The sequence below is a fragment of the Bos indicus genome, chromosome 22 (genome assembly GCF_029378745.1).
Source record: "Bos indicus isolate NIAB-ARS_2022 breed Sahiwal x Tharparkar chromosome 22, NIAB-ARS_B.indTharparkar_mat_pri_1.0, whole genome shotgun sequence".
NCBI classification, from domain to species: domain Eukaryota; kingdom Metazoa; phylum Chordata; class Mammalia; order Artiodactyla; family Bovidae; genus Bos; species Bos indicus.
The window spans coordinates 24,948,434-24,963,132 of NC_091781.1; the positions used below are offsets into that span (position 1 = coordinate 24,948,434).

At 37.3% G+C, this 14,699-nt stretch overlaps 1 protein-coding gene across 3 annotated transcripts in view; it reads right to left on the minus strand.

The window, feature by feature from the left end:
* Positions 1–14,699, minus strand: part of CNTN6 (contactin 6) — a 321,367-nt gene that overhangs the window by 111,701 nt on the left and 194,967 nt on the right. For all 3 annotated transcript variants that reach the window (XM_070776311.1, XM_019984184.2, XM_019984185.2), the window contains exons 6-7: positions 3,380–3,583; positions 1,652–1,754 (exon numbers count right to left, since the gene is read on the minus strand). In XM_070776311.1, the coding sequence (XP_070632412.1) occupies positions 1,652–1,754; positions 3,380–3,583 (307 nt within the window). The remainder of the gene's footprint in view (positions 1–1,651; positions 1,755–3,379; positions 3,584–14,699) is intronic.

A 14,699-nucleotide genomic window follows, 5' to 3' on the forward strand; every position in this document is an offset into this window, starting at 1 on the left:
CTGATGCTGGAAAAGATTGAAGGCAGGAGGAGAAGGGGACAACAGAGGATGAGATGGTTGGATGGCATCACCGACTCAATGGACACGAGTTTGAGCAAGCTCCCGAAGTTGGTGATGGGACAAGGAATCCTGGCATGATTCAGTCCGTGGTCTCGCAAAGACTCAGACACAACTGAGCAACTGAACTGACAGTCAATTCTGATTCTTTGCGACCCTGTGGACTGTAGCCTGCCAGGCTCCTCTGTCCACAGGATTCTCTAGGCAAGAATAGTGGAGTGGGTTGCAATTTCCTCTTCCAGTGGATCTTCCCAGTCCAGGGATTGAACCCATATCTCCTGCTGCTCTTGCATTGCAGGCAGATTCTTTACCACTCAGCCACTAGGGAAACAGAGCCAAATAATGCTGATTACAAAATATTTAGTAACCAGCATTATTTGGATTGGGCTTCCCCTCTGGCTCAGTGGTGAAGAATCCCATCTGCAATCCAGGAAATGTAGAAGATATTGGTTCCATCCCTGGGTGTGGAAGATCCACTGGAGGAGGAAATGGCAACTTGTTCCAGTATTCTTGCTGGCAAATTCCATGGACAGAGAAGCCTGGCAGTCTACACTCCTTAGTGCTGGAAAGAGTCGGACACCACTGAGCATGCACACAGAAACGAACAAACATTATTTGGATTGCTTGGCATATTTGCTTAATAATAGGATGAAGACTTTTAAGGATGTTTCCCATAGTTTTGAATGTAAATCATTATTTCTGAATATGAGGCCCACATGAGGAATAGATTCTGGATTTATAGGAAGCACTTAAAAGTGGTGCTGAGAGAAAAGTCTCTTACTATTCAAAGTATATTCTATAGGCAAGAAGAATCACTATTACCTAGGAGTTTGTTGGAAATGAAGAAATCAGATAGCACACCAAATCTATTGAATCTCAATTTAGCTATCCCCCAGATAATTCATATATATATTAATATTTTAAAGTGGAATTTTATCACTTTGTTACTTGGTTACTGGTGTTTATGGGTGTCAAAATGAAGTTTTAATATTGCTAAAATGCAGTTCTGAACATTCCATGAAAAAAATATATATATGTAGCTGGATTTAAAGCTTTCCAAACTTATTGCTTATAAACACTTATCTGAGTAGTAAAGCAAAATGCTTCCCCTACCAGGACAGGTTTGGCTCAATTCTAATTATCCACTATGAACAATGGCCTTTAATTTGCCTTATTTTGGAAACTAGCTGTGCAGGTTTTTCATTTACAAGAGTTGTTGATTAATTAAGCAAGGAGACACTCCAGGTAATATATTTCTGGATGTACAAGAAAATAGAGTAAAGGATACATCAAAAATTTAGTGACCTGCTTGCCATCTTATGCAAGCTCACTTATCACTTTGCAATGTGCTGCCTAAGTGGCTTACACTGTGCTTAAACTAGAGTAAATATTGGCCCATTTGGCAGAATCATCTCCCCAATCATTTTTAGAGCATTAATATTAGACATGTTTATTTAAAGTCCAATCAGAAAGTTCCCCTTTTGCCCAGCTTTTAAAATGTTTGCTGATTTACCTATAGGGCAACATTTGAATACCAAAATATTTTTTTGTTTGTATTAATTAAAACAATTAGAAAAAGAAAAAACAACCTTACTTTCCAAGGGCAAAGCATTCCAGTTTTACAGATGAATCCTTTGCAGCTTGAATAGTTTCAGGAAAACGCACTTCAATCTTCGGTTCATATTCCCCCATCACACCTGTTAAATACCAAAAGAGCTAGCAGCATTTCTAAAGAACAGAGATTTTCTATGAAGCAAATGCTTTAGTTATCAAAATGTGATTATTCTGTTCTTTAGTTAACAATATTTTTCTATACTGATGGTGAATGATGGAGAGCATCACTTCATGATGCTGTTTAAAAAAATTAGTTCATCCCTCTCTCCCCTAAAAAAGAAATACCTAAGATATAATACCAAAATATCAGAATAAATGCATTCCAAATTTCCCTGTATTCCACAAGAGCATCTTAAAAATAAAATAAATTCTTTTATAAAATAAAAATACTTCCTTTTTTAGAACTTAATCATTCTAAACATTCGAAGAGGCTGTGGTTGAAAAGACAGAGTACTACTTCATTCAAATAAATTGGTAAATTTTATTTTTTCTATTTCCTTGACATGTGATATTTCTTGAGTGACTACTTTTAGAAGAGATTTTTTTTAGTACTATGTATGATGCTTTTGTATATTTTTACCATAAATGTAGTGAAAAGAATAGAGGAGATGGAATAATGAAGGAATTAAGAAGAGAAGTTAAGAAAGTAGGTAGATAGGGAGGAAAAAGGCCAATATGATAGTTTCTATGCATATTACTGGCTTAGGAGCTCTTGTGATCATGAACAGAGCACTCACTGAAGGGGAGAAATTGGACTTAAGAATAAGTCCAGTGGTTGATGAATTCTAAATTAAGACCATGCAAATATATTTGAATAGTTAGTGATTATAAAAGCTCTGTCATAAGAACTCCCTGTATGGAGCTAATTCCATGATTCTGTTAGCCATCATTAAATTATATTCCTGCTTTTCTTGAACTTAGAGAGGAGAAAAACTCTATAGACGTATTACAAGTCCAGAATCTGATCAGAAAACGCATCAACAGATATTTCCATCTTTACATTTACCACTGTGAATATTTAATTAAAGAATCAACTAGAGGATTCTTCTACTTTGATGACTTTCTTAGGTTTTCTAGCTCTAAATCTTGTACCAGCTATGGCTTGACTAAACTCCAAAATCATCAGAGACCAATCTAAATTATGTTTCTTGGAGAAATATAATTAGTATGAATTTTGTGTTTCATTTTTCTTTGGAATGCTCATTATTAATGTTGACTTGATTTACTTTCCTTGGATGTGAATTGTTTTCCTGCCTTGCCAACTAGGAAATAAAAGGGTGAACAAAAGAGACAAATACGGAAAAGAAAGTGGTGTTAAAGAAAAGCTGTATCATATGTTCATCAAAACTATATTAGGTGAATGAATCATTTTGTCAGCATTCACACATTCACACACACATAACTACTCTCTCAAACATTGTTTCTTTTTTAATAAAATATTTCTTAAACGAAGAAAGGATCTGTTTCAGATCCAGAGAGGAAGTGGCATAGCATTCTCAGAATCATCTGTACTATACCATGTGGATTAATTATATAGTTTTCTATTATTTTTGACAATATGTGATTTTTCATCATATTTGTGAATTAAACCTCAACTCCTAGATATTATGGCTCCACTGAAACAGAGGAAAGCAGAAAGTTCTACAGATATCCCCAAGTTTCAAAATTCACAGACAAAATTTATCCCTAAGATAACTCATCATCTTACCATCAGTGCGCTGTACTAATGGAGTGGGTGGTCCTTGAACACTTCTCTGGGCTTCTTTGTTTGTTATGAAGCAAGTGTAGTTGCCAACATCTGATGGCTCCACTTTGGCAATGTACAAGTTCCCTGTCTCTTGTGATACAAACCGTCTGTTGTCCTCTTGAACATATAAGGGGTTATCATTGAAAGTCCATGCATAAGATAAATCTGGAAACAGAATAAAATAAGTATTATCCTTACTGTATTCATTCTTATCTGAAAGTTCTGTGCCCTACTTCTCCATAAATAGAATACAACTGTGCCCCTCTTTGTCCAGTTTGTGCCTGTCATCCTGATGTAATTGTTTTATTTCTTTTTAATTAAGTATTTCCCAATTTGGATAATATGGTTTTCCTGTCCATCACTGGCTTTGTGTAATTAAAGATGTGATGGTGAGATGTCAAGGGAACAAGTAGATGAACTTATTAAGGAAAGCTATATGGTATAAAATATTATGGGCTCAAAATGTACACTTAATTTCTACATCAGTGCTCATATTAAAGCTGTGCTTCTCAATATGCAATCAGAAGGATGCTCATATTAACCATGTTTAGGGGTGTTTGCTAAAAATTTTACTTCAAGGTGTAAGTTCAGGGACCCTACCACTTGGAATCATTCATTCAATTATTACACAATTTCTGAACATCTCTTTTGTGACCATTTTTGGACTTAGAACACATCAAAGCAAAACCTGTGCCTTATAAAACTTCACCTAGTAAACTGATTACAACTAGTGTGGATAATCTCAGTGTGGGCTGATATGTGCTTTGGCAGAAGCATCAGAACCCAGATGAGGAGCTTAGAATGATCTGTGGTCAGAAAAGTCTTCTGAAAAGAAATCCATGCTCAATCTAGTAGGATGAATGGGAGCTATCCAGGCAACAGATTAACAAACCTTGCTCAGAGAACAAAAACGTGAAGATGAAAGAGAACATATCATTTTTGCTGAACATCAATCAACCTCTGGAAATCTTATATATAAATATGAATATAAATATATAGAGGCATATATAACTGATATAATTATCATGCTATAAAATGCACAAATCCTAAGTGTTCAGTTCAGTTAATTGTAACAATCTAAGCACTATGAAATCACCAGCCTAAAATAAATTATGGAACATTCCCATCTTTAGAAATTCTATTATGTCCTTATTTGTCAACCTCTACTGTTGTAACAACTACCAGAGTTCTATCATCATAGGTTATTGAATTTCATAAAAGCAGAATCAAACAGAATGCACTTCTTTTTGAACTTTTATATTGGAATCTAGTTGCTTAACAATGTTGTGTTAGTTGCAGGTGTACAGTAGAGTGATTCAGTTATACATGTAGCTATTCTTGTTATTTCAGAGTATTGAACAGAGTTACCTGTACTATATAGCAGGTCCTTGTTGATTATCTATTTTAAATATAGCAGTGTGCATATCAGCCTCCAACTCCCAATGTACTGCTTTGTGTCTGGTTTGTTTAATGTATCTTAATGTCCCCTATGTAGTTGTGACTATCAGTACTTCTTTTCTTTCTCTTGCTGAATGGAATTCCATTTTTATGAATATACCACAATGTGTTTGGCTGCTTTCCTGTTGAAGATTATTAGAATTGTTTCCATTTGGGGACCATTATATTGGGTTGGCCAAAAAGTTAGTTTGGGTTTTTCCATACGATGTTATGGAAAGCCCTCAATGACATTTTTGGCCAATCCAATGCATTAGGTTCATATAAACATTATTTTCTAAGACTGTCTATGGACATTTTCACTTTTCTTTGTTAAGTCCCAAGACGTGAACTATAGGGTAGGTGTATGTTTTACTTAATTAAAAAAAAAAAAAACAACTACAAAAGAATTTTCCAGTTACACTAGTTGATATCTCCATCTGCAATATGTGAGAGTTAGCATTGGTGTACATCTCTGAAAAAACTATGTTGTCATTTTTTAAATTTTATCTAGATATCGTTGGGCAAGGGGGTTGCAGCTGGCACTAGTGGTAAAGAATCTGCCTTCCAATGCAGGAGATGCCAGAAATGAGGGTTCGATCCCTGAGTCAGGAAGATCCCCCTGGAGGAGGGCATGGCAAGCCTTCTTGCCTGGAGAATCCCATGGGCAGAGGAGGCTGGCGGGCCACAGTCCATGGGGTCACAAAGAATCAGAAATGACTGAAGTCACTTAGCCAGCATGCATCGTTGAGCAAAGGAAAATAGTCTCATGTATTAAGGTTTTGTAAGTGTGGTACTAATAAGGTTAAGAAATTGTATGTATTGTGAAAACTAGATACAAATGAACTTATGTCAAGGAAAGTGGAAGAACTTAACTGGTTCAAAAATGACCCCTTCCCCAAACATGTGGAAGATATAGATGCTGGGGTGAAAAGGGGAAATATACTAATGATGGTTGAAATGTCTTCAATTGTAGATGAACGTGGACATCACACATTTGGAAATCACAGTCACAGGAGAACAGTTAAAGCACCTGGGAGCCTCTTGTCCAGACAGAGGTCACAGTTCATGTTTGTCATCCGTACTTATGTTAAAACTAGTGCAGAAGCAAGACACGGCAGAGACAAAAAAGAAGAAATTGAAAGCTAATTATTTCTATAATGTTCTAGCAGTCCTCTTCAGATAGAAGCAGACAACCTGAAACATTCTTCATGAATAGAACTGATTTAAAATTCTCTAGAGGGATGATGAAGCAATATGCATTGAAAGCTATTTTGACCTTAAATCTGATCCATATACAAAAACTCTTGAGAAAATGCATGTGCGCTCTATTGTTTTAATCGTGTCTGACCTTAAAGATTAAATCGTGTTTTAATCTTTGTGACTTATAAACTATAACCTGCCAGGCTCCTCTGTCCGTGGGACTCTCCAGGCAAGAATACTGGAGTGGGTTGTCATGACCTCCTCCAGGGGATCTTCCCTGGAGGTCTTCCCAACCCAGGGAAGACCCAAACCTAGGTCTCTTAAGTCTCCTGTATTTCCTGCATTGCAGGTGGATTCTTTACTCACTAAGCCACCTGGGAAGGTGCTTGAGAAAGTGGAAATGTGTGAATTTTGGCATCTTTATCATCCCTTTCAAACTAGGAAAAAAAAACCAGGTAACACATTAACAATATACTTAGGGAACCAGATTCTTTTTAAAGAATGAAAGAAAAGAAGATAGAAAGGAGACAGAAGAAAATAATGAGTTTACAAAAAACAGACTAAATTAAATCACTTGTGTATTAAATTATATATTGTATTTGCAATGTATTAAATTCTGACAATTCATAAATTATTTCAGTAAGAATAAATTCATCTAAATAGCCAGAACTCTGGTATCATTCTCAGGAATGAAGAAGATGTGACAGAAATATATAACAAAGAGGATGAACAGCAACAAAAATGCCACTTAAGCATGAAATATAAAAATTCACAAAGTGTCATTAAGCCTATAAAATTAGTGTTCAAGAAGAAAAACAATCTAAGACATGTTATTACATGAAAAGTATATTGTAAATAAAAATGTTTAGTATGATCTCATAAAAATTATGCATTTACATGTATGAGAACTTATGGGTGTGTGTGTTTCTGCAAATTTTTAAATTTAAAAATCTAGGCATGTATACAGTGGCTTTCTCAAGAGAAGGGAAAGAAACACAGAAGACTTCTCTATGTAATTTGTGCCTGCCATATTTGAATATTTAATTATTATGTAATTGTGCAAATGGGAAAAATAAACAACAGGATGAATAATGTGCCAGGAAAACTAAAGACAAGAATGGGTTATCATTTATTAAAAAAAAAGATGGACAGTATTATTCTTTTAATGTTCTTTATTCTTACTCTGAACTAGTCAGACTGGAGTATTATGCTTTATTCAGAGCACATTAGGAAACTTGTTAAAGTGCAGATAGTTAATCCTACCCTAGCAATTTGTTTTATTAACATCTGAGTGAAGTACCATGGAATCTGTATTTTCAACAGCCTACAAATATCTTGCAGTTGAATTGTAATACTATGTTCAGAGTACCCATTATTGAGAGGGAACTGAAATCTCAAGTATATTGAGATAGATAGCCAAAATGTAGCCAAGTCCAGAAGTTAATACCAAAGAAAGTGGTAAGAACTTAGATTTTGACCCTGCAGGGCAGAAATGGAGAAAAATAACTGAGTTGTTTTCATAGGTCAAATGGCTATGACATTCACAAAGGGTTAAAAAAAAAAAAGTTCTCTCCATTGATGTCCAGAAGGCAAAAGTAGGACTTGTGGACATTATAGTATGCTGTTTGACTACATTAAGATACAGTGAAGATCAGTCCAAACTTTAGAGCTATACCAGCAGAAGACTTTGGAGATAATGAGTTTTCAATCATTAGAGATGATCGAGTAGAGAATGGATGAGAATTGCTTGAGGTGTTGCAAAAGAAGTTTATTTTTGCAGTGGATAGGAAGCTAAACCCATGTCTCTATGAATGGTTTACTCCACTCTCAACATTCCTTCGAGTTTTCTGAGTCTATGCTTTTAGTTTACTGTCTGAGACACCAGGGAAGCCCTTAAGGTCAACTATGCATAAATAAAATTCGCTTCTTTTTAAAATATGTTTTGACATTCTTGTCCCATTCCCAGGTATTGAATCTTTGTGTGTGTGTGTGTGTGTGTGTGTGTTTTTCTTGGCAAGTCCTTACTAGAGTCTTGTATCATTTCATATAGGCTCTTGTGTCTGAGTTTTTTTTGCTGATGTCCTTTGCTACTTCACTTCTAAGCCTGTTGCTCTGTCTTCACCAGAGAGATGCTCAAAGGGTTTTGTTTGAAACTGGAGAGCCACCTAGATAGTAAAATTTTTTTCAGTATAAAGAGGAGGGAAAAAATGTAGTTCAGGTTTCCCTGTTGTCAGTGACTCCATCTTTCGAACCTTCTGTGAAATAAAGACAAATCTTGAGCAAATTCCCAGGGCTCTGTTCAGCTTAGGTATCTTTCATCGATGCCTCTGTGGGAAGAGGAAAAAGTTCTAGCCCTCTGAAATCCAAAGCAACTCCTTTCGCTCAACAGAAATTACACATTGCCACTGGTGCTCAGGAAATCTTTGTATACTTTTACCCTATAATCTTGGGGCCAGAGACTATAATTTTCACCTCTCCCTAGGGGAATTCATTTTTACCTTACTACTAAAGCTTTCTAATCTGTTCCTACATGTAGTGTATCCTTCTTCAGTAGTGGGATATTTAGAAGCTACTTGAAGAATGTGTTCAGAAATAAGGAAGATGACATAAGGAATAATTTTGAAAAAATAGAAGCACTTGTTTCATACTTGTTTCATCATTCCTACAGTTTGTTTTGTGAGGTTAATTGGCTATTGCAAATATGCCTGCTACTACATATCCTTCCCTATAGGAAGGATACTGGAGCTAGGGGTATAAATGTAATTTCCCCAAATTATACTGTGAACATGTACAAAGGGATAGAACTTGAACCTTTGTCCTTCTAATGTCTAATCCTTCTTTCTTGCCATCAGACTTCCAAAATCCCAGCTCCCTGCATATCTGAGCCCTCTCACATCTAGGCCAGTTGTTCTTCACATTCCCTCCCCTATCATATTGCCCATCATGGGTTCGAATTCCTCAGAATCTTGTAGAATAAATGATTAACCTGCTATTCAAAATTACTCCAACAAGCTTATAGCTACTATTAACAGGGAAGAGAACACACTTGCAAAACCTGTAGTTAGTAATTCTCCTCTCTATGAAGGTCTCTCTAGAGCAGAGATTTTAAAACTTCAATGTGTATCACTATCACCTGGAGGACTTGGAAAACCATAAACTAATGAGTTTCTCAATCATTAGGTCTGAGGAGGGCCCAGAAAATTTGCATTGATAACAGATTCCCAGCGGGTGTTGGTAGTGAGGAAATTCTGCTTTGAAAATCATTGCTGGCAAAATTCAGTCTTCTCTGGGAGATCACACTAGGGAAGGCTTGATAGAATGGTGGTTACCTTGTATAGTTCCCTTCAGGTGGTGTGTAGGAAGTAGAAGAGTGTGTTCCTCGACTCACAGATTCATGGCATGTCTGGAATGGTAGGGACCTGAAATTTCTTCCAGCCCAACCCCCTCAGTTTACGGGCAAATAAGCAGAAAGGAAGACGACAGTAGCTCTGAGACTAGACTCCAGGTGTCCTTTTGCACCCTTCTGGGAACTAGTGAAGGTGCAAAGTTGCAAGCCCTTCCTGTCACCATTATTTTTCATCCTGCCCTGCTGCCTTCTCCCCACTGGCTGCCTTTTCCCATTCATCCAAACAGCCAGCCTGCAATGGGGGCCTTTATCTTTTTTTTTTTTTTCCCATCATCAGCCACTGCTGTGCTTAATTTGTATATTTTTTAATGGGGAAAGAAGAAAAATACCTTGCAAATTGGAAGTTTAAAATCCTTCCCATTTGGCTTTTCTTAATTAAATGTATAATTCATGAGCCACTTAAGTTGAAATCACTGAATTTTTAAATATTTTCTCCACCATCTATGACATTTATCTGTTATTAATGATTGTGATGTATTTTCCCTGTGATGATTCAGCATGAACATTAGAACTGAAGGATAATTGGTCTTCACTGAGCCATTGTCTGTAGTTTCACACTGACACCATCCTCTATAATTTTATTATTATTAGAAATGGAAGATCTGCAGTAAGCAATTGAATACTATCGGCTGCTCTGCCAAGCATACAAAAAATCCTATTTTCCCCAGAGCCTGATTATGTTTTGACATCTTTTATAGCCCTATATCTTGTACTCTGATATTGAAAATACAAACACAAAGATACATGCAAGTATACCCATTATATGGGATGTAATTTTTATTAGAGGGGAAGCATCTCATGGGAAAGAAACCCGTAAAAATAAACACCGACACTGAGAACTTCTACTGGCGCTATAGAAAGGGTCTCAAAATTGGTAGCATGTTTCTTGAGGTAGAAAATAAATGAGCAGAATAAAGAATCTGAAGCACAGTGCTCAGATTTAGTGGATAAATCCCCCCTTTGGAATATTCCAATATGAGTGTACTTTACTGCAAACCTTGTGTAGTGCTCCAGGGTTAAATGTGACTGGCTCTTAGGTGGTAAATCATGGTTATGCTAGCTCAGTGGTAAAGACCTAATCCAAGAAGAATAATTTCTTTTCTGGGTTGAAGTCATTGATATTGGTGCTGAGCAAGTTTATGATGCAAGCCAGAAAACTGGCCCAACACCTTTATAATCACTCCTAGTTGAGTTCCCATTTGTTCCACAATTACTGCTTGACCACCTAGACTTTATTAGATGCCTTTAGATTTACAACACCTCCTGTTTGGAATCATGGAGATGATTGCCTTTGTGCCCTACAAACAACCACTAAGTAAAGGCCCTCTGAGTTTCTAGGATTTGTTGTTAATGTTTAGTTGCTCAGTCATGTCCAACTCTTTTGTGATTCCATGGACTGTAGCCTGCCAGGGTCCTCTGTCCATGAGATTTCCCAGGCAAGAGTATTGGAGTGGATTGCCATTTTCTTCTCCAGGACAGACAGCCACTAAGTAAAGGCCCTCTGAGTTCCTATGGTTACTAGCTTCCAATGAATCCTAGGACAGCTTTGGTACTGGTAAATCCTTCCTGAAGAAGGAATGAAAACCCAGGCAACTTCTGAATAAATTTCAAGGTATGCTCCAATTCTAAGGAAGCCACGGTGAGTCATGGGGCAAAATACAGAAGGACTAGACTTGTTTCCTCCTCAGTTTCCATCCTCCATGGGTGAGCTTAAAATAGTGAACGTAAGACCTGGGCAATACCAGTGGATCTCCACCAGAGGTGAGTTTGATCATCTAGGGATATTTGTCAGTGTCTAGAGCCATTTTCTAAAGGAGGCAATGGCACCCCACTCCAGTACTCTTGCCTGGAAAATCCTATGGGCAGAGGAGCTTGGTAGGCTTCAGTCCATGGGGTCGCTAAAAGTTGGACATGACTGAGCGACTTCACTTTCACTTTTCATTTTCATGCATTGGAGAAGGAAATGGCAACCCACTCCAGTGTTCTTGCCTGGAGAATCCCAGGGATGGGGGAGCCTGGTGGGCTGTCATCTCTGGGGTCACAAGAGTCGGACACAACTGAAGCGACTTAGAAGCAGCAGCAGCAGAGCCATTTTCTCATTCTTACAAGTGGAGAGTGAGTGCTACTCACATCAAGTGGGTACAGGCCAAGGATGCCATTAATATCTTAACAATGCACAGGATAAGCCTTGTGAAAAGAAATATCTTGTCCTAAGTTGTCAATAGTACCAATATTGAGAAACGCTGGGTTAAATAAGTGGTAATAGGCTGTATTTGGCCACCTGATGCGAAGAACTGACTCATTTGAAAAGACCCTGATGCTGGGAAAGATTGAAGGCAGAAGGAGAAGGGGACGACAGAGGATGAGATGGCTGGATGACATCACTGACTCAGTGGAAATGCGTTTGAGTAAATTCTGGGAGTCGGTGATGGACAGGGAAGCCTGGCATGCTGCGATTCTTGGGGTCGCAAAGAGTCGGACACGACTGAGTAACTGAACTGAACTGAACTGTGGTCAGATTATGCCAGACAAAATTAGGCAGGGGAAAAACTGCAGTGATATTTAGATACAATCCTTTGAATTCCAGACACACAATCTTGGCCAAGTTAGCACTAACCTCTTTAACACAGTTGCTCTATTTTAAATTGGAGAAATTTTTCTTGAAAGTATTACATGAGCTGGGGTATACCAAAGGCTGAGCTGAGCTCTCAGTGTATGAAAGTGAAATTATTAATCACTCAGTCGTGTCCAACTCTATGTGACCTCAGGGCCTGTAAGCCTTCCAGGCTTCTCTCCCCATGGAATTCTCAAGGCAAGAATACTGGACAGGGTAGCTATTCCTTCTCCAGGGAATCTTAATGACCCAGGGATCAAACCTGGGTCACTTGTATTGCAGGCGGATTCTTTACTGTCTGAATCACCAGGGAAACCCAAACTCCCAGTGTATAGTAGGTACTCATACATTTCCAACTGTGTGGTGTTAAATACTATTTACATAAGATGACTTCCAAATTTAGTTCTTCAGACCAGAACTTTCTGCCTACACATATCAGTTCAGCTGCCTATTGGAAGTTTTTGGTCTGAAGTTAGACATTTGTAAGTTAACACGTCTTAAAACAAATCCCTGATTTCCCTCACCCCAAAACCTGCTCCCCCTTTATTGACCTTATCCCTGTACATGGAACTTCATTCTTCCAACTGCTCAGTTTGGAGTTATCTTTTACACATGTCTTTATCTTAAAATCTACATTTAATCTTTCAGGAAGTTATTGCAGCTATACGCTCTAAATTTATCCTGAATATGGCTACTTTCCACCTGCCCACTGCTCTCATCCTGGCTTGAGTCACTATTAACTCTAACCTGAATCACTGTAATCGCTTTTTAAGTGGTTGTATGCTGACTATCATGTAGTGCATTTTAATTTCACTCAAAGGAAAATCCAAAGGCTGCAAAACATCTTGAGAGTAGTGCCTACATCTTCATCTACCCTCCTGTTTGCTCAGCTTTCTTCAGCCACACACGCCTCATTCCTGTTCTTCCATCATGTGGGACACAGTCCTACCCAAGACCTTTGTGCGTGCTGCTCCTACTCCCCAAACTGCTTTTCTCAGTGTCTCACCCATTCCTCTAGTTCTTTTCTCAAATGTCAGTGAAGGCTTCTTTGGTCTCTTAGTAGAAGACATCCCCATTCACTCCCTATGCTCTTTATTTTTCTCCCACGCTTTTATCATCATTGGCCATACTTATATTTTCTATTATAATTTTTACTGTAAGATTCATGGAGTGAAGGACTTTGTTGCTTTGTTCTCCACCATATCCCTAAACCTCAGTAAAATGAGTGGCCCTTAGTAAGTACATAATAAATATTCCTTGAGTGAATATATGGTAGAAGTTCAATAATGATGGTTATTATCACTATTATTATGCCAACAGGAAACTGTTGGGCATATTTACCTAAACATTTTACCCACTCAAGCAACATTCACAAGGAATATTGCCACTGCCAATTTGACCTACCTTCACCATTGTGATATATTTAGAAGTAGCAAAAACAAAAACAACAAAAAAACTAACTGGTAGGAAGAAGATATGAAAATTTAGCATGTTTTCTCAATAGGACAATATGATTGTCCTCTTTATTCTTGAACACAATTTTGAGACTTTGCTGAGAATGATTTTCAATTTAGTTTGAATCGTCAATATTTTTATTGACGCAAATACAGGTGCTGGGCTCAAACAGTACTGTTATCTTTCTACTACAGACATAGATGTTCCTAACTACTGGCATAAATCCAATTGTTCAACAAACCTAAAAGTTGTATCTGAGGAAAGAATGGAACATTTCCTCTAAAACAAATTTTAAACCTACGATTTTTATGAGCCCAGGATTGAGAGTTTTATATCCAGAAAATAAAGAGAAAGAATGTTGCTTTACTTTCAATATGATAAAACTGTGATTTCACAGTGAAGGTGATTTTAATTATTTTAGACAACATGCATCATTTCTATACCCTGTCATTTTTAAACAAAATTTCATGTGAGGCCAGACTCATTCACTGCATTCATGAAGATCTATTGACTGCTTATTTTCAGATTCATGCAATAGCTTTTGCTTCAAGAGTTTTATGTTCATTTTAAAAATTCAGAGGAAACTCCATTTTCAGTCCTGTTGCAAACTGACTTGTGCAGAATCTTTGTTACAGGTGATGAAGGATGTTAACAAAAGCTCACCCTTGAGCTGAGTGAGATCTCAAGAGGTAAAGACCTTTCTGCATAGCAGTTCAAAGGCCATTCCAAAGCTGTGACCCCCTCCCCCATATGAATAAGTAAAATAAATGTTATATTGCCATTTTTTGTCACATGAATCTGTGTTTCTAGGAATGACCTTAGAATTCTCTAAAGACATTGTGGAGGAAAGAAAAGGGTTTTATTTAGTTGAGTATCCAAATTTTAGTTCTGCCAAGAACCAAGAAGCTAAGTAAGAGAATTGTATTTTTCTGAAGTGTATATCCAAATTAAGGATAAAACATATAGCAGATAATGGAAGAGATTTTTAAATATTGTGTGAAGATAAATGAAGTCATAGACTACCAGCGAGAGAGTTTAGGAGAAAGGAAAATGAGGTCTAATGGGGAATTAAATGTTTCAATCCAGTGTGTTCTTTCCACCACACCTTCATTATAACTGACATTTCTCTGAAGTATTTTGAAGTCATATTTTAGGAGAACAGAAAGGAA